This window comes from Stomoxys calcitrans, chromosome 2 (assembly GCF_963082655.1).
Source record: "Stomoxys calcitrans chromosome 2, idStoCalc2.1, whole genome shotgun sequence".
Classification (NCBI taxonomy): domain Eukaryota; kingdom Metazoa; phylum Arthropoda; class Insecta; order Diptera; family Muscidae; genus Stomoxys; species Stomoxys calcitrans.
The window spans coordinates 198,791,316-198,812,612 of NC_081553.1; the positions used below are offsets into that span (position 1 = coordinate 198,791,316).

The 21,297-nt window shown below is 40.0% G+C and overlaps 1 protein-coding gene across 1 annotated transcript in view; it reads left to right on the forward strand.

The window, feature by feature from the left end:
- LOC106090479 (octopamine receptor) overlaps window positions 1-20,975 on the forward strand; it is a 41,998-nt gene extending 21,023 nt beyond the window's left edge. Inside the window, exons 3-5 of the mRNA XM_059363532.1 lie at window positions 3,655-3,780; window positions 19,499-19,685; window positions 19,796-20,975. Coding sequence (XP_059219515.1) covers window positions 3,655-3,780; window positions 19,499-19,685; window positions 19,796-20,833 — 1,351 coding nt within the window. The 3' untranslated portion in view covers window positions 20,834-20,975. The remainder of the gene's footprint in view (window positions 1-3,654; window positions 3,781-19,498; window positions 19,686-19,795) is intronic.
- Window positions 20,976-21,297: the final 322 nt, after the last annotated feature.

Genomic DNA, 21,297 nt, shown 5'->3' on the forward strand with positions numbered 1-21,297 from the left:
GTGGGTAGCTTTGTATTGCTCTATCGTTATTTTCACGGCGTGTGTTCCAAATATCCCTCGTCTTCTTATCCCTGACTTTAGGATGTTCACCAGGAATACAAGACTTGCCAGGAAATCACACCCGGTTTGCAATCGATTGGCCAGTCGACCGGACCATGTATTATTGAGAAAATTTATTTTTCGCCCGAACTATTCGTATGTGGAATCGACTTCCAGCTAATGTCTTTCCCACCGACATTGACGTTCAGAAATTTACGACTAATATCAACAAACACTACTCCCTCTTTACCCCCTCCAACCTTTAACTTTCCAAATTGCCAACGCAATGCACTGCATATATAGGGAACATTCCCTGCGTGTTGGTTATGTAAAAAAAAAGAGAATATTGAATAAGAACTGTGCTATTGAGGCTTTTTCAAGTTATAGTCCGATTCGGACCATAAATGAATGCTGAACATTGTAGAAGTCCTTCTGTAATATTTCAGTTCATTCGTATAAGACTTGCGCCTTGTAGGGACTTAAGAAGCAAAATCGGGAGATTGGTTTATATGGGAGCTGTATCAAGCTATTGATCGATTCAGACCATATTAGACACGTATATTGAAGGTCATGAGAGAAGCCGTTGTACAAAATTTCTGCCAAATCGGATGACAATGGCGCCCTCTAGAGGCCATATACGACACGGATGTCGAAAAGCCTTACATAAGTCACTGTGTCAAATTTCAGTGAAATCGGATTATAAATGAGCCTTTTATGGGGCCAAGACTTTAAATCGTAATATCAGTCTACATGTCAGCTATAAATACAGTCCGATTTGAGTCGCGAGGCTTAAGTCAACTCACTGTTTCAAAATCTAGCGAAATCGGGAAATAAATTCAGCTTTTATGGGTTTCAGATCCTTCATAGGAAGATCGCTCTATATGGCAGCTATATCTAAATATGGTCCAATCTGAAAAATATTTAAGTCGGAAGTCGCGAGGCTTAAATCAACTCTCTGTTTCAAATCTCAGTGAAATCGGGTAATAAATAAAGCTCTTAGGGGCTTCAGGCGCTCGAGAGAGAGAGAGAGAGAGAGAGAGGCGCTCGGTCTATATGGCAGCTATATCTAAATATAGTCCGATCTGAATTTTTAAATTTCAGCAAATCCGGGTAATAAATGTAGCTTTTATGGGCCTTAGACCCTTAACCGGCAGATCGGTCTATATGGCAGCTATATCTAAACATAGTCCGATCTGAACCAAATTTTGGATCAGATGTCGGAAGGTCAAACATTGGTCACTATTTCATATTTAAGCGGAATCGGATAAAAAATAAAGCTTTTATGGTCTTCAGACCAATTATCGGCAGATCGGTCTATATAGCAGATATATCAAAATATGGCCCGATTTGGCCTATTCGAGAACTTAACCTGCGTGCAGCAAAAAAAAAACCAAAGTCTGGTTTTAAATGTTGCCAAGTTACTGAGTAATTGCAGATCGTTAGGAAGTGAGTTCCAGAGACGTACAGCGAGTATGAACATATGCCATTCAGAAACAAACCTCCTATGAATTCTGGGAATGATTTTTTACCTTTAACAGATCTGGCGAAATCAATGAATCCATTCACATATTGTGGTGACTGCGTGTAGATCAGTTTATGAAGGAAATTAAGCGACCTCAGGTACATCAAGTGCTGTAAGGAGACGCCATACAAGGATAAAGAGTATTCAGAGATTGAGACGCGCCATCTCAAGCCAAATACATAACGAGTAACACTTTAAAAAAAGGTGTTCAGCTTACGTCTACTTACAGCCGTAGAGAATGCCAGGAAGTCTTTGCCAAGAGAGACCCAACCCGCAGCGGAGTAATCGACTGAGTGGCCCAGAGAGCACGCAATTTTGAATATCCCTGACCAACGACAGAGTCGATATGATTACTCCAAGTCAGAGTGCTATTAATAACCACGCCCATGTTCTTTGCTTGGGGAACAATTTCCAATCTAGCGTCGTTAATGAATATGCCGACATCACATGAAAAACGAGACAGCCTGTTTCTGATAACAACACACTTGGACTTTACAGGGACACAGGCCATTGACTTTCGCCCACGTGCTGACTCTTGGCAGATCATGATTAAGCAGACATATGTTTTCAGCAATCTCATCCCTCGGACTGCCGATATATCGGGTTGCCCAAAAAGTAATTGCGGATTTTTTAAAAGAAAGTAAATGCATTTTTAATAAAACTTAGAATGAACTTTAATCAAATATACTTTTTTTCACTTTTTTTCTAAAGCAAGCTAAAAGTAACAGCTGATAACTAACTAACATAACAGAGTCACAAGCTGTGAAAAAATTTGTCAACGCCGACTATATGAAAAATCCGCAATTACTTTTTGGGCAACCCAATATATCTCTACATCGTCAGCGTACATATGTACCTCACAATAGGACAATTGACTCGCCAAGTCGTTACTGTACAATGAAAAGAGACGAGAACCTGGAATTGATCCCTGAGGAACACCTTTTAAAACAAGCAGAGGCGACGATACAGAAGACTTATAACTGATGTACTGAGTGCGGTGCGACAGGTACGACAAAATACGACAAACGGACGTAGAAGAAAAATTGTAAAGATGTCTCATCTTATCACATAACAAGGAATGATCCACATTGTCAAATGCCTTAGAATGGTCAAGAAGAACAAGGACACGTATCTTGTCATTCTCCAAATTGATCCTAATCCTCTCAGTGACCTCTGCCAAGGCAATTATGCAGCTGTGGTTAGGACGAAACCCGGACTGTCTCACATATGACAAATGTCGTTGACAAAAGACGACATTTGCAAATACAGCAATTTCTCAAAGACCTTTGACAAGTAACAAAGAATCGCAATTGGTCCATATTCCTTGGAATTCTTAGACAATGGGATGACCTTGGCATGCTTCCACGCTAATAGGAAATAACTCGTGGTCAAAATCCTATTAAAAACAAAGGCTACATGAGGAATAATAAGGGGGAGCCAGAGTCTTACAAATCTAGGATCAATGCCATCAGATCGGACATCGTTAGACTTTACAGTCACGACACACTCAAGGACATCGGCGGGACCAATACAGCTGAAGCCAAAACCAGAGTCGTCATCGAGAGGGGAGTAGCTCAATATCTCAATTTTTGAAGGCTGTAGAGTGATTACAGCAGACGAACGCCCAGACATACGGACAGCGTTAAATCCTCTTAGAACGATTTGATCTGAACGTAGTTTCTACTTATCAAAGGTCGAAGAACAAAAACGTGACAAGCTATTTTAGTACCAGATGTTTCAAAACAGCACCTCTTGTTGAAAATCCCATTATTTTTGAAGGCTATGACAGTCTTCTGTTCTTTTTTGCCTGTGCAAGTTTTAGTTCAATCGACACAAAGTTATTTTCCCCATAGTGTAGAGTATCATTATTTCGGCTATGATCTATCTTCAGAGTTTATCATACCTGTTAAATTCTGTCAATATAGCCGGTCGTCTCGATTTTGCTGCGGCAGTATTAGATTTTTTTTTGCCATTTAAAATTATAATAAATAATTAATTTAGACTAATGTACATTTTTTGCCTCTGGTCTTTTTTACTTCAATAATTCTTTTCAAACTTTCGTTTTTCTTCTTTTTTCTCTACTACGCCCTCAGATATTTAGCTGTCACACGGCCCCTAACGTATTCCCGCAAACGGCGTTCCAAACGTTTGGCCCTCATCATGATACTCATCGTATGGGTTTTGGCTCTGGCCATTACCTGTCCGCCCATATTAGGCTGGTAAGTAAAATTCCTTGTCGGGTCGTGTGTAAAGGCAAAGGATGGCAACCTAAACAAACATTATTCGCCACTGTCGTGACTGCATGAAAAACATCCTTTGTTCGTTTGATTTTTTTCTTCTTTCTTACAAAAAAACGATATTTTTTTCAGGCTGATCCCAACAAATTTATGCAAATATTTGTTGGAATTCCATAAATGAAACTTTATTGGTTGTCAGCGTGAAAATTCCTGATTTTCATTACTTATTTACATAATGAAGAACATCTAATTAAAATTTGTTTGCTCTCCAGAGATTTGGTTCGCAGACAAGTATTTAACGAGGGGTTTACGGAGTTAATAACCATTGGGGAAAGTCACCGAAGTGGAATGAAGTTCGAGTACAGCAAAGAAAGTTTTGCCCGATTTAAAATGCCATAAAACCGCAGCTAAATTAAAGTGAATAAACATTGTGACACCTTTTTGGCCATTAGCAATGTAATTTTCTCCCAAAAAATAAACAAATCTCAAAAAGACTTCCATAAAAATGAGAAATGCTTCGGAAATTTACATAAACGTAAGAAGTGCCGTTGGTGGAGCAGTTTCTCTTACTTCTTTTTCAAACAGTTTTTTTTTACTAAAAGTGTTTTTTTATATGTGTTTAATGCAAAAAAGGTCAAAGTCCAAACAGAGCATGCTTGGTTTTAAAGTAACTCTGGGAAAACCTCTGGCAAATTTAATTTCAGATTAAAAACCTTGCCATATTTTAGGAAAAGTCACACACACAATCGCTTAAAAAAACTCTACATGAAAAGAAACGAACAGGTCAATAAAATGTTAATACAAGTAAGACTGTTGTATTTTACTTTATGTATTTAATATACTCCAATTGTATCTAAAGGACATATTTATATACATAAAACACTATAGTAGATGAGATTTTCTCTAGGGAAAGATTACTAAAACCACACTTTCCTTTTGAAAGGATTACTAAGCTACCCACTTCCAAGGAAAAGATTCAAAGGGAAAGGCTTCCATAACTACATTTTCCCAAGCGAAAGGTTATCTTATAAGGAAAGGTAACTAAAAGTACCCTATCCCTATGAAAAGGTTATTAAAACTACACTTTTTCTAGAAAAAGGTTACGTAAACTTTCCCAAGGGAAAGTTTACGAAAACGACCCTTTTCCTAGGGAATGGTTACTAAAACTACGCTTTTCCTAGGGAAAGGTTTTTAAAACTTACGTTTCCCTAGAGTAAGTTTACTAAAAATACCCCTTCCCGCGGAAAAGGATACTAAAACAACCCCATCATTAGGGAAATGTTAATTAAACTACACTTTCCTAAGGGAAAGGATATTAAAACTAACCTTTCCTAAAGGAAATGATACTAAACCTACCTTTTCCCTAGTGAAAGGTTAATAAAATTACCTTTTCCCTTTGCAAAAATTACTAAAACTCATCTTTCACTACGAAAAGGTTACTTAAACTACCCTTTCCCAAGAAAAAGATTACGAAAATAACCCTTTTCCAAAGGAATTGTTACCAAAATTACCCTTTCCCTAGGGAAAGGTTTTTAAAACTTATTTTCCTAGGGTAAAGAAACTTAAACTATCCTTTCCCTAATGAAAGGATACTAAAACTACCCTTTCCCTAGGAAAAGGTTACTAAAACTGTCATTTCCTAAGGGAAATTATACTAAGAAAAAACTACTAAAAATACCCTTTCCTTGGGAAAAGTTTACTAAAACTACCCTTTCCTGGGAAAAAGTTACTAAAACAAAACTTTCCAAAGGAAATAGTTACAATATGTAAATTTTACTAGGTTCCAAGGTTAATAAAACTAACCTTGGCTTGGACAAGGTTTATAAAACTACCCTTTACATAGGGAAAAGTTACTAAAAGTACTCTTTCCCCTCAGGGAGAGGTTACTAAAACTAATCTTTCCTTAGGTAAGGTTTATTAAAAATACACTTCCCTAGGTAAGGTTTATTAAAAATACACTTCCCAAGGTATAGGTTAATAAAACTAACCTTTCTCTAGGAAAGGTTTACTAAAACTAAACTTTTCTTAGGCAAAGCTTACTAAAACTACTGTGTCCCCATGGGAAAGTTATAAAATTTACTCTTTTTCTAGGAAATGGATACTATAACTACCGTTTCCTAAGGGAAAGGTTACCAAAATTTCCCTTTCTCTGGGGAACGATTAATGAAACTTCCCTTTCCTTGGGGAAAGGGTTACTTAAACAACCCTTTCCTTTAGCAAAGAAAGGTCAATAAAACAACCCTTCCCATAGGGAAAGTAAAATAAAACTACCCCTACCATAGGGAAAAGTTAATAAAACTACCGTTCCCCAGGGAAAGGTTAAGAAAACTACACCTTTCCTACTGCTTCCGTAGAGAAAGATTAATAAATCTACCCTTTCCCAAGGGAACAGTTAATAAAACTGCGCTTTCCCTAGGGAATAGTTAATAAAACTACACTTTCCCAAGGGAAAGCTTAATAAAACTACCCTTTCCCTAGGGAAATTGTAATTAAACAAACCTAACCCAAGGGAACGGTTAATAAATCTACCCTTTCCCAAGGGAATGGTTAATAAAAAACACCCTTTTCCCTTGGAAAGGTTAACAAAACTACCCTTTTCCTAGGGAAAGGTCAATAAAACAACCCTTCCCATAGGGAAAGAAAATAAAACTACCCCTTCCTAGGAAAAAGTTAATAAAACTACCGTTTCCCCAGGGAAAGGTTAAGAAAACTACTGCTTCCTTAGGGAAAGATTAATAAAGCTACCCTTTCCCAAGGGAACAGTTAATAAAACTGCCCTTTCCCAAGGGAATAGTTAATAAAACTACCCTTTCCCTAGGGATTGGTGAATAAAACTACCCTTTCCCTAGGGAAATTTGTAATTAAACAACTTTAACCCAAGGGAACGGTTAATAAATCTACATTTTCCCAAGGGAATGGTTAATAAAAATACCCTTTCTCTAAAGAAAGGTTAATAAAATTACCCTTTCCCAAGGGAATGGTTAGTAAAACTACCCTTTCCCAAGGGAAATTATAATTAAACAACCCTATCCCAAGGGAACGGTTAATAAATCTACCTTTCCCAAGGGAATGGTTAATGAAAATACCCCTTTCCCTTGGAAAGGTAAACAAAACTACCCTTTTCCTAGGGAAAAATCTATCCTTTCCCAAAGGAAAAGTTAATAAAACTGCCCTTTCCCAGGGGAATAGTTAATAGAACTACCCTTCCCTAAGGAAATTGTAATTAAACAACCCTCTCCCAAGGAAACGGTTAATACTTCTACCATTTCCCAAGGGAATGGTTAATAAAAATACCCTCTCCCTAGGGAAAGGTTAATAAAACTGCCCTTTCCCTAGGGAAATTTTAAGAAAACTAACGTCTTCCTAGGGAGAGTTAATAAAACTGCCCTTTCCCAAGGGAATGGTTAATAAAACTGCCCATTCCCTAGGGAAAGGTTAATAAAATTAGCCTTTCCCTAGGGAATGGTTAGTAAAACTACCCTTTCTCTAGGGAAATTGCAATTAAATAACCCTATCCCAAGGGAGCGGTTAATAAGTCTACCCTTTCCCAAAGGAATGGTTAATGAAAATACCCCTTTCCCTTGGAAAAGTAAACAAAACTACCCTTTTCCTAGGGAAAAATCTATCGTTTTCCAAAGGAAAAATTAATAAAATTGCCCTTTCCCAGGGGAGTAGTTAATAGAACTACCCTTCCCTAAGGAAATTGTAATAAAACAACCCATTCCCAAGGAAACGGTTAATACTTCTATCATTTCCCAAGGGAATGGTTAATAAAAATACACTCTCCCTAGGGAAAGGTTAAAATAACTACCCTTTCCCTAGGGAAATTGTAATTAAAAAACCTTTTCCCAAGGGAACGGTTAATACATCGATCCTTTCCCAAGGGTATGGTTAATAAAAATACCCTCTCCCTAGGGAAAGGTGAATAAAACTGCCCTTTCCCTAGGGAAATTTTAAGAAAAGTAACATATTCCTAGGGTAAGGTTAATAAAACTGCCTTTCCCAAGGGAATGGTTAATAAAACTGCCCATTCCCTAGGGAAAGGTTAATAAAATTACCCTTTTCCAAGGGAATGGTTAGTAAAACTACCCTTTCTCTAGGGAAAGTTGAATAAAACTAACCTTTCCCTAGGGAAATTTTAATAGAACTACCTTTTCCTAGGAAAAGGTTAATAAAACTACCCTTTCCCGAGGGAATAGTTAACAAAACTACTCCTTCCCTAGGAAAATTGTAATTAAATAACCCTTTTCCAAGTGAACGGCTAATAAAACTGCCCTTTCCGAAGGCAATGGTTAATAGAACAATTCTTTCCACAGGGAAATTGTAATTAAACAACCCTTTCCCAAGGGAACGGTTAATAAATGTACCCTTTCCCAAGGGAATGGTTAATAAAACTACCCTTTCCCTAGGGAAAGGTGAATAAAGCTACATTTTCCCTAGAGAAAGGTGAATCAAACAAATCCTCCCTAAGGAAATTTTAATAAAACTACCTTTTTGTCTAGCGAAAGGTAAATAAAACTACCCTTTCCCAATAGAAAGGTTAATAAAACTACCCTTTCCCAATAGAAAGGTTAATAAAACTACCCTTTCCCAATAGAAAGGTTAATAAATCTACCCCTTCCCCAGGGAATGGATAATAGAAAATACCCTTTCCCTAGGGTAATTGTAATTAAACAACTCTTTCCCAAGGGAACGGTTAATAAAGCTGCCCTTTCCGAAGGGAATGATTAATAAAACAACCCTTTCCTCGGGGAAATTGTAATTAAACAACCCTTTCCCAAGGGAGCGGTTAAAAAATCTACCCTTTCCCAAGGGTATGGTTAATAAAATTACCCTTTCCGTAGGGATTGGTGAATAAAACTACCTTTTCCCTAGGGAAAGGTGAATAAAACTACTCTTTCTCAAGGGAAAGGTTAATAAAACTACCCTTTCCCAAGGGAAAGGTTAATAAAACTACCCTTTCCCAAGGGAAAGGTTAATAAAACTACCCTTTCCCAAGGGAAAGGTTAATAAAACTACCCTTTCCCAAGGGAAAGTTTAAAAAAACTACCCTTTCCCAAGGCAAAGGTTAATAAAACTACCATTTCCCAAGGGAAAGGTTAATAAAACTACCCTTTCCCAAGGGAAAGGTTAATAAAACTACCCTTTCCCAAGGGAAAGGTTAATAAAACTACCCTTTCCCAAGGGAAAGGTTAATAAAACTACCCTTTCCCAAGGGAAAGGTTAATAAAACTACCCTTTCCCAAGGGAAAGGTTAATAAAACTACCCTTTCCCAAGGGAAAGGTTAATAAAACTACCCTTTCCCAAGGGAAAGGTTAATAAAACTACCCTTTCCCAAGGGAAATGTTAATAAAACTACCCTTTCCCAAGGGAAAGGTGAATAAAACTACTCTTTCTCAAGGGAAAGGTGAATAAAACTACTCTTTCTCAAGGGAAAGGTTAATAAAACTACCCTTTCCCAAGGGAAAGGTTAATAAAACTACCCTTTCCCAAGGGAAAGGTTAATAAAACTACCCTTTCCCAAGGGAAAGGTTAATAAAACTACCCTTTCCCAAGGGAAAGGTTAATAAAACTACCCTTTTCCAAGGGAAAGGTTAATAAAACTACCCTCTCCCAAGGGAAAGTTTAAAAAAACTACCCTTTCCCAAGGGAAAAGTTAGTATAACGACCCTTTCCCAAGGGAATGGTTAGTAAAACTACCCTTTCCCTAGCGAAATTGTGATTAAACAACCCCATCCCAAGGGAACGGTTATTAAATATACCTTTTCCCAAAGCAAGGGTTAATAAAAATACCCTTTCCCTAGGAAAAGTTTAATAAAACTACCCTTTTCCTAGGGAAATGTCAAAAAAACAACCCTTTCCATAGGGAAAGTAAAATAAAACTACCCCTTCCCTAGGGAAAAGTTAATAAAACTAACACTTCCCAAAAAAAAAGTTAAGAAAGCTACACCTTCCCTAGGAAAAGGTAAATAAAACAACCGCTTCCCAAGGGAAAGATAAATAAAACTACCCTTTCCCACGGGAATGGCTAATAAAACTACCCTTTCCCTAGGGAAATTGTAATTAAACAACCCTTTCCCAAGGGAACGGTCAATACATCTACTCTTTCCCAAGGGAATGGTTTATAAAAATACCCTCTCCCTAGGGAAAAGTTAATAAAACTGCCCTGTCCCTAGGGAAATTTTAATAAAACTAACTTTTTCCTAGGGAAAGGTTAATAAAACTGCCCTTTCCCAAGAGAATGGTTAATAAAACTGCCCATTCCCTAGGGAAAGGTTAATAAAATTACCCTTTTCCTAGCGAGAGGTCAATAAAACAACCCTTTCCATAGGGAGAGTAAAATAAAACTACAAGTTCACTAGGGAAAAGTAACTAAAACTACCGCTTCCCTAACGAAACGGTTAACAAATCCACCCTTTCGCAAGGGAATGGGTAATAAAAATACCCTTTCCCAAGGGAACTGTTAAAAAATCTAACCTTTCCCAAGTGAATGGGTAATAAAACTGCCCTTTCCCTAGGGAAAGGTGAATAAAACTACATTTTCCCTAGGGAAAGGTTAATAAAACTACCCTTTCCCAAGGAAAAGGTTAATAAAACTACCTTTTTTCCTAGCGAAAGGTTAATAAAACTACCCTTTCCCAAGGGAAGGATAATAAAACTATCCTTTCCCAAGGGAAAGGTTAATAAAACTACCCTTTCCCTAGGAACATATTAATAAAACTACCTTTTTCTTGGGGAAAGGTTAATAAAACCACCTCTTCCCAAGGGAACGGTTAATAAATCTACACTTTTCAAAGGGAATGGTTAATAAAACTACTCTTCCCCAAGGGAAAGGTGAATAAAACTAACCTTTCCCTAGGGAAATTTTAATAAAACTACCTTTTCCTAGGGAAAGGTTATTATTCGCAAGGGAATGGTTAATGAAACTACCCTTTTCCTAGGGAAATTGTAATTAAACTACCCTTTCCCAAGGGAATGGGTAATAAAAATACCCTTTCCCTAGAGAAAGATTAATAAACCTGCCCTTTCCCTAATAAACTACTCTTTCTCTTGGAAAAAGTTACTGAAACTACCCTTTCCCTAGGAAAAGTTTATTTATACAACTCTTTAAAATGTACTAAAACTGCCCGTTTCCTCGGGAAAGTTTACTAAAACCACCCTTTCCTTAGGGCAAGGTTACAAAACTACCCTTTCCCTAGGGAAAATTAGTAAAACTAACCTTTCCCTAGGAAAGAGTTACTAAACCTAAACTTTTCCTAGAACAAGTTGACCCAATCAACTATTTCATAGGGAAGGGTTACAAAAACTGCCCTTTGCCTAGGAAAGGATTAATGAAACTACTCTTTCCCTAGGGAATGGTTAAAAAAACTACCGTTTCACTAGGGTTAAAATGTTATTAACCAAAGGATTAATAAAAATACCCTTTCTCTAGGGAAAGGTTAATAAAACTACCCTTTTCCTAAGGAAAGGTTAATAAAACTACCCTTTTCCTAGGGAGAGGTTCATAAAACTACACTTTCCATATGTAAAGGAAAATAAAAATACCCCTTCCCTAGGGAAAGGTCAATAAAACTACCCTTTCCCCAGGGAAATGTTGCTAAAACTTTGCTTTTCCTAAGTAAAGGTTACTTAATCTACCCTTTCTCTAGGGATAGTGAACTTTAGCTAGCCTTTCACTAGGGAGAGTTTGCTGAAACTACCCTTTCCCTTGACAAGTGTTGCTAAATCTACCCTCTCCCAAGGGAAATGTTGCTAAAACTAACCATTTCCTAGGGAGAGGTTACTTAAACTACCCTCTTTTAGGGATAGGTTACTCGAGCTACCCTTTCACTAGGGAGAGGTTACTAAAACTAACCTTTCCCCAGGGAAAGATTACCCTTTTCCTAGGCAACGGTTTATAAAACTATCGTTTGCCTATGGCTACCCTTTCCCCAGGGAAAGTTTTAAAAACTACTGAAGCTACCTTTTTTCTAAGAAAAGTTAGCTTAAACTACACTTTCTCTAGGGAAAGGAGTTTTAATTACCTCGGGAAAGGGAGTTTTACTATTCTTGGGAAGGATAGTTTTCATAATTTTGGTAATGTTAGTTTTATTAACCTTGGGGGGTGGGGGGTAGTTTTAATAAACTTGGGATGAGTAGTTTTAGTAACCTTTCCCCAGGGAAATGTTCCCAAAAGTTGTCAAAAGAACTTGTCGAAAACGATCCTCCGTGAGAGTTATATTTGATTCAATCTGGGCAAACCTGAAAAAAATTTTTTAATATTTTTATTAAAAACTTTGCATTTTTAAAATATTTTTTGAATGTTTGCTGCTGTTTTAAAGCAGTTCACTTCTCGCAGCTTTCAGTTACTTTAATTTAGAAAATGTTCAGCGACTTTTCTTTACATTTAATGTATTCAAATCGGTTTTTGCGAATATTTGTTACAAGCACCCATTACTAAGTGTGCCCCACTACCCTACTTGAAATAATTTTTTCAAAGCAAATATTAATGAATTAAAATATACGCAAAAAGGCCATGTACAATCACTACAATTTCATTTCGCTTTGAAATCGTTTACATTTGAAATTTGGGGGAAAGCAAAATTGTGAGATGGCATTTTATTTTTTGTGCCTTAAATAAATTATAAACCAAACACTTTTTTTTTTTGGGTTTTGCCTTGAATACATATTCAAACTTTGTGAAAATAACAATTTTTGCAATCCTTTTTTTCGCAGTTTCCCCTCCAGAGAATTGGCAGAAATGACAAATGTGTGGAAAAGAAAAATTTGCCAGAAAAATATGCTGTCAGCTTATGTCTAACAAAAGGATGTCTGAAAAAGCACGAACCCTTTATGTTGCCATAGACCTTTTATGCAGGAATTCCTTGTAGAGCCCTCTCGACCTTTTTGCAAATGAAATTTGAAAAAGCTGTAAAAACAACCTAAAGATAAATTCAAAGCAAATCTTAGGTAAACTCAATCATTTTAAGATATAATGAAAAAGGCAAAATAACTGAAAAATGAATTACGCATATCTTTCTACATAAATAACATAAGAGATCTCATTTATAATAGTGTAATTCAATGTAGCTCACTTAGATGGTTTTAAAAATTTGTCAAAAAACGGCAACATTTCACTAGATTGTGGTTTAGATTGAATGGATACTTGGCAATTTATCCTCGCATCAAGGAAAATCAGAGATGGAAAAATTTCTTACCTCTAATTCCTGCCGCTAGGATATCACAACGGACCAAAACCTGTAGGTGAATTGATTTTACCAAAACGGTCCTTTAAGTGAACTCATGAAACAGCATTCACCTATGATGCAGAATGATGTCATGAACATAAGAAATATATTGGGTTGCCCAAAAAGTAATTGCGGATTTTTCATATAGTCGGCGTTGACAAATTTTTTTCACAGCTTGTGACTCTGTAATTGCATTCTCTCTTCTGTCAGTTATCAGCTGTTACTTTTAGCTTGCTTTAGAAAAAAAGTGTAAAAAAAGTATATTTGATTAAAGTTCATTCTAAGTTTTATTAAAATGCATTTACTTTCTTTTAAAAAATCCGCAATTACTTTTTGGGCAACCCAATATTTGCAGATGTGGTTATTCCCCAACAATGATTATTCTCCCTGATGACTTCCGCAAAGCCTTTAGCCATGTAAAATATCTTTAGGTAGATGTGTCACTTAAAACACTGGAATGACTGGTAGACCTGAAGGTGGGACACATGAGATTTTCAGTGGGATACAACATGCATACCTTAAGGAGAGGTCGACGCAGACGGCCGTAAAGTGGTACGAGAGGTCAAAACGTCTCCTTACACGATGGTGATCTTCCTCGATATTGATGGGCATTTAACAACGTGGAGATAGGGTCGATAGACTGGTAGAATTGACAGTGGGACACAAGAGATTTTCCGTGGGGAGCAACATGCATACCTTAAGGAGAGATCGGAGGAGACGGCCCTGCGGGAAGTGGTGCGAGAGGTCGATATGTTTTCCTACACGATGGCAATCTTCCTCGATATTGTGGGGCGTTTAACAACGTGGAGATAGGGTCGATAGACTGGTAGAAATGAAGGTGGGACATATGATATTCAGTGGGTTAAAGCATGCATACCTTAAGGAGAGGTCGATGGAGACGGCCCTGCGGGAAGTGGTGCGAGGGGTCGATGGCAATCTTCCCCTATACTGTGGGGCGTTTAACAACGTGAAGATAGGGTCGATAGACTGGTAGAAATGACGGTGGGAAACAAGAGATTTTCAGTGGGGCACAACATGCATACCTTAAGGAGAGATCGGAGGAGACGGCCCTGCGGGAAGTGGTGCGAGAGGTAGATATGTCTCCCTACACGATGGCAACCTTCCTCGATATTGTGGGGCGTTTAACAACGTGGAGATAGGGTCGATAGTTATCGCTCTGTGTCGCACGTTTGTAGTTGTAGCACCTTTCATGTGGAGTTCCTCGTTAAGTTCCTGTAGGGGAGCAAGCTCGTTCCGGTCAAAAGGGCAGATCGCCCCAGGCCATTGGTTTTTTAAAGGCGCCAATAACCCGCCTTGTCAGTATTTATGCTAGAGCCGGTGCCGCCCGGCCTCTCACTGAGACTCACCACTCAATACCATTGATTGTCCGCGACTGCCGTTGCAACTACTGCGTATGGAGCATTCCACTATGCGCAAAATGTGGACGCGGTAGCTCGCAGCTAAGCTTTTCGGACAGCTATGAACCCCACATAGATTGGACCTCAATGTTCCAGACCGTGTGGTGCTCACAGTTATCCCGGTGCCGCACGGTGATACATCCGAGTGTCTGCCGTTGGAAAATATGCTTCACGGCAGGATTTTAATGAAGACTTGTGAGAAAGTTTGATGTGAAGGCGGGTGACATGGGAAAAGCCTCAGAAAGGGGTGTTCTCGCCGATTCTCTGGAACCTGGTGCTAAACGAAGTACCAGATCTCAACGGAGATCGCATATTTCTGACAACGATCAGCGAGGTTTTGGAAATGTCACTGTGGCGGCTATCGAAATGGGTTGGGGACCAATCCAAATAAGAAGGAGCTGGTGCTCTTTACTCGTAGATATAAGATATAGGATGTCAGATTCTCATCTTTGGACGGGACCACTCTGCAGTTGTCAAAGGAAGCAAAATACCTAGGCTGTCCTGTAAGAGGAATACGACTGTCCTGTAAGAGGAATACGAAGGAAAGGTGTGGAAAGGCATTGTGCATATTCTACAGAAGGATGTTGGGAAGAAAGTCTAGAGTTAGCCCAAATATGATAACCTGGAGGCACACGGCCATAGAGGGGTCAGTGGTGATATATGGAGCACAGGCATATTGGAAGGCTGTGGAGAAGAACAAACGGATCAAGGAGCTTCGAAAGGTACAGAGACAGGGACTTTGGGATCACGAGTGCCTTAAGATCCCTACTGGGGGCAATGCTGAATTTGCAACCTGTTAAGGTATATATTCGGGACTGTGCTGCTAGAGTGGAGGTTTGGCTGAGGGAACTTGGCAAGCTGAAGGAAGGCTGATACAGCAACTGCTGTATTCTGCAGACCATGGATGCAGGAGGTAAGCTGGGGAGAGTCTCAGACAACACTTCGGAGAGACCGATTCGGGAAAGGTTGTAGCGGATACGCGGAATGGAGGGGTGGAAGGCGGATGCTGTATTTGAGTTGGATGAGACCTCGGTCTTCACAGACGACTCCAGGATGAAATCGGGGACGGGACTGGAGGTTTACTCGCGGACACTCGATATCAGTATGCCTAGTTAGACTGCCAGACGAGTGAACGATCCTTTATTCAGAGGTCTGTGCCATTACGTTTTTCATAAAGGAGGTCCGGAGGATGGACCTGCCACCATTGAAGCTAAGGATATATGTAGACAGACCTTGGATTCAAGGACGATGTGGTCGAAGTGCATGGCGGATTATTTGGGATCACTGAACGGACTTCTGGCTCATGACGTTGCATTGGCATGGGCTGCCAAACTCATTTGTCTTGTGGAAAATAAAAAAGCAGACGAGTATGCCAGAAGGGTAATCTCCTGCGACTTCGGGATCACAGATGCTTTAAGATCTACACTGGTAGCGATGCTGAGTTTATTGTATAAACTGTTCTGGTATATATTCTGGACTGTGTCGCTACGATGGCGCTTTGGCTAAGGGTATTTGGCATGCTGCTGCTTTCTGGAGACCATGGATGCTGGAGCTAGGCTCAGCAGGGTCTCATACTACATGTCGGCGAGACCAATTCGAGAAAGGTTGTAGTGGATTCGCTTTCCCAGAAATGAGGGGTGGAAGGCGGATGCTGTGATTGAGTTGCACGAGACCTCGATCTTCACAGGCGGCTCCAGGATGGGGTCAGGGATGGGACTGGAGGTTTATTCGGGGACACTCGATATCGGTATACCTAGTTACACTGCCAGACGAGTGCACGATCTTTTAGCCAGAGGTCTGTGCCATTACGTTGTCCGCAAAGGAGGTCCGAAGGATGGAGCTGCCACCATCGAAGCTGAGGATATATATAGACAGGCCTTAGATTCAAGGACGGTGAGGTCAAAGTGCATGGCGGAGTGTTTGGGGTCCCTGAACGGGCTACTGGTACGTGACGTTGCGTTGGCCTCCCGTTGCGTTGGTTCCAGAACTCATAGGTGTTCTGGGAAATGAGAAGGCGGACGAATATGCCAGGAGGCGATCCTCTACGGCAAGCAGAACTCTGGCCGATCTTGCACACGCGCCTTTTGTCAAACTATTGAATATGGCAGAAAAATCGACAGTACGGAGTAGGGGTCAAGATGGGAGTCTGTGGATGAATGTTGGATTGCCAGGACACTCTGGCCAGCTGTTGACCGGGGTCAATTAATAGGGGTCAATTATTTCGACTACCGGAGTCATAAACGGAGACGGTGCGATAGGCCATATGGCCGCAAGCATGAGAATCCGGCACAACGACTACTGTGGACGATGTATTGATGAGTATGAGAAGAAGACAATAGGCCATATGGCCGCGCGCATGAAAATCCCGCAAAACGACTTCTGTGGACGATGTGTTGATGAGGATGAGAAGGAGGCGATCGAACACCTGCTGTGCTCGTTCCCGGATTTAAGGGGCCAGAGGCTTTCCATCCTACAAAGTATATATATTTCTGATCGTTATAAAATTCTAAGACGATTTAACGGTGTCCGTGTGTCTATCCGTCCGACAGTTTTAATCACACTACAGTCTTTAAAAATTGAGATATTAAGTTAACATTTTGCACAGACTCGTATTTCTTCTGTATGCAGGTTAAGTTCTTAAATGGGCCACATCGGACGATATTTCGATATAGTTGCTATATGGACCGATCTGGCGATTTAGGGTCTTAAGCCCGTAAAAGCCGCATTTGTTTTCCGATTTCGCTGAAATTTTAAACAGAAAGTTGTACAATAGATCCCAATATTCACACCGAATATGGCTTATATCGGACCAAATTTACATAAAGCTGTCATATAGACCGATTTGTCGGTTTAGAGTCTTAAGACCATAACACTCTCATTTATTATCCGATTTCGATGAAATTTGAAATATCGAGTTGATTAAAGCTTACCAATGTCCGATCTTAATATGGTTCAGATCGGTCATTATTCAGACATAGCTGCCGATTAGGGTCTTGAGCCATGAGTTGTTTTAATCCTTCCGTCATCACACTTAAATATGATCCCGATCGGACAATATCTGTCGATTAAGAGTCTTAAAAAGTGAGTTGTTTGAAGCATCCGGACATCCGACTCAAATATCGTTTAGATCGGATTATAATAAGAAGTAGCTGCCATATAGACCGATCTGGCGATTCGTGGTTTTAAGCCCATAAAAGCCGCAAAGAGTGAGTTGATTAAAGCTTCCCAATATCCGACTCAAATATGGATCAGATCGGTCTTTATTCAGATATAGTTACCATATAGACCGATCTGCCGATTCGGGTCTTAAACCCATTAAAGCAGCATTTTTTACCCGATTTCGCTGGAATATCACACAGCGACTTGCATTAAGCCTCCCGTCATCTGACCAGCATAAGGTTCAGATCAGACTATATTCAGATATGGCTGTCATATAGAATGATCTTCCAATTTAGGTTCTGAATCCTATAGCAGATTTGAAAAATAAATCTTGAAAAAGACGGCCATGGCCCCGTAGTGCACCATGCCTTAGCCATCCTAGCCAAAACTTATCACTGAGACTGAGCCCACCATAAGGAGGGTTCCTTCCTCCTCTTTTTTCCTGTGGTAAACCTCTCATTTCTCCACGACCAAATCGTGGTTTTGCTTGGTTAACATTACCTTTATGCCTTTAGTCGCGATGTTGCCGCCCACATCCTCGTTGAAGACCGCCGCCATTGTTAGCTATGGGATGTCCATCTTTCTCACATGGTCGAGCTTTGCGCCCCCGGGGTGGGTGGATATTGGGTTGTCCAAAAAGTAATTGCGGATTTTTCATATAGTCGGCGTTGACAAATTTTTTCACAGCTTGTGACTATGTAATTGCATTCTTTCTTCTGTCAGTTATCAGCTGTTACTTTTAACTTGCTTTATAAAAAAAGTGTAAAAAAGGATATTTGATTAAAGTTCATTCTAAGTTTTATTAAAAATGCATTTACTTTCTTTTAAAAAATCCGCAATTACTTTTTGGGCAACCTATACTGACGCAAAGCGCAGCGTTGAGATGTCCACTCTATACTTGCAGCTTAAAATTCGTTCATAGTCCAACACATATTCAATAACCCGTTCGTTTACCAAAAGCCTCACCTGGGACAGACGATCTGGAGGGATGCTACCGGATGCACAGCCGATATCGATGACTGCGTAAGTCATAAATGCTTCCTTGCCATTCCTTACCTTTCTCAGCGACCATCTTCCCCCTCCGTGAAGGCGGTGGCATCCTTTTGAAAGTCACAGTCCTCCTTGAGGACTCAGGGGCCGTGCGCTAGACGTGTAGCATTTGGGGTAGCCTGTTCAGTGAATCCGAAACCAATTAAGGGAGCCTCACTCCTCATCGGCAAGAGTTTTAGGATCATTCGCAACAAGCCTCTCAATAGACCTGAGAGCTATGCGCCTTTTATTATTCCAAACTCGTAAAGATTTGACTTGCTAGAGAAGGCATGCGAAGTTAAAATAGATACTACCCTGTCCTCAACACTTGAACCAGGTGTCCTCGTGAAAAGCCCTTGCCCCTGTTCCTCGTCTGGCGGAGCTTGACAAGATATTCTTGGTGGTGTGTATGAAAAGTGTTGCCCCTGCCAAATTTAATACTTTTTACTCGTTTTTTTTCCCAATTTCCTTTTTGAAATCGTTTTACTTTTGTTAACCTTGTGCTTATTCCTTATCTTCTAGCAAATTTAATACATGCAATTTATTCTTGAATATTTAAGATACTCCATACGTTTAGCTAAAATAGCTTCCTCTTTATCATATTTCCTACTAACGTATTAAGTTTCCCTTTATCATTCATCGTTTATTTTGATGTTTCCTTATGAACTCTTATTAGTCCTCAGACATGTCGGCATAGTTTTTTGTTTTCTTAGAGAATATTAACAGCAGGAGGATGTGCTTCACAACCTGGCTACTACATGTCATCCTTAGATGTGATGTGATATGTGATGTGATGCTATCTGCCATTTGTCTATCTATCATGCTGATGAAGGTTTTCATGTGCCTTTTGCTTATTCTGTTTGCAGGTATGAACCGGGACGTCGTGATTTGAATGAATGTCGCTACAACCAAAACGAAGGATATGTGATATTCTCGGCCATGGGCTCCTTTTTCATACCCATGGCAGTGATGATATATGTGTATGCCAGAATTTCATGTGTGGTAGCAGCTAGGCATGATAATATGACCGATATTAGTATACATAATATTAAGGTGGGCAAAGAGAAAAGCAAAAAAAAAATTTTTTTATTGAGCCTAAGTAAAAATTAATACTAAGAAAGAAGTCTCTTCTCTTTATCCTTTTTGTCTTTCGTTGCCTTTAGAAATTCAAACGCTACACCTCAGCCGATGTTGACAATGAGCTAGATCCCGATATCTCTGAATTGGATTTGAGCTCGGGCCAAAGGAAACAACAAGCCGCACGCACTCTCTCCAATCAGACCTTGGCCAAGGAGTTACAAGAAATTATGGCCGCCGAAAATGAAGTCCCAACCAATGCCACTCAATGCCATTCACTGTTGGCCACACCAGGCACCATCGTCTCGCCCGTCTCGAATGCCAAGAATGGCTGTTACGAACTAACACGGGCCACCTCATTGCGTCGAACACCCACTGCCTCTTCGAATATGACCATAATGACCACTACCACCGGTACTGGAACGGCAACAGCAAGTACAAATGCGGAAAATCCCTGGACATTTTCCGCCATCAATACCCCAAGCACCACCATCAGTAGCACAAATATTTCCTCACATCACCATCATCATCATCATGGGTCATCACACTATCAGCAGCACTCGCATCCCAATAAAAATATGCGCACCCACAGTGTGAGACATCAGCACTATATGAGTGCCCCACCCGCCACTCTAATGGCTGTTACCGCGGACGCCCTGACGCCTGGCAACAGTGTGGCCACTTCCATATTGCGTCAGCACTCCAGCCAACCCACAACGCACAGCACCCCAATGGCCGGCCAGTCAACGCGTATCACCCAACATCATGGCCATGGTAGTGCACATCATTATGGCAAATCATCCTCGAATCGCATCACTTCCCTGAAGAAGGAGAACAAAACCACTCAAACGTTGAGTATTGTTGTGGGCGGCTTCATTGCCTGTTGGCTGCCATTTTTTGTCTACTATTTGATTACACCATTCCTGGAGGAGCACCAGGTCAGTCGGACACTGGCCAAGGGACTCACTTGGCTGGGATGGTGCAATAGTGCCATAAACCCCTTCATCTATGCATTTTACAGTGTCGATTTTCGTGCCGCCTTTTGGCGTTTGACATGTAAACGCTTCTTTTCCGCTTCCTCCAAACCGCAGTTTCAAACCAACACAATGTCGATACGACGATAGTTAAGAGCACCCATCTATGATTAAGTGTTTTAGGCAAAATGATAAAATGAAAAAAAAAACATCTACAATTAGTTGTAAAAATTGAAAAAAAAATAAAAGTCAAAGTTAAAAAATTGGAAATATATCTTAAGCAGAACTTTAAAATTCGAATTAAAAATGAAAATTTGTTTTCTTTATTTGTGAGAAAATGGATGGATAGCTTTAGGATGAATGGGTAGCCCAAACCGAAAGGTGAGTTCAAACGGAGGCCAGTCCGTGCCGGTGTGACACCCTAGTAAGTGAAAAATTATGATGATGAAATACACGGGAATAGAATAGGGTGCAAGCACCTATCCTTCACGCCGAATGCTTTCCCAGAGATGGAAAACCTATGTCGCTGTTGACTCGGGCATGAGCAGTGACGATGCTCTATCGTTTTCTCCTCATCAATATATCGTCCACCGCAGTCGTTGAGCGGTACTGCC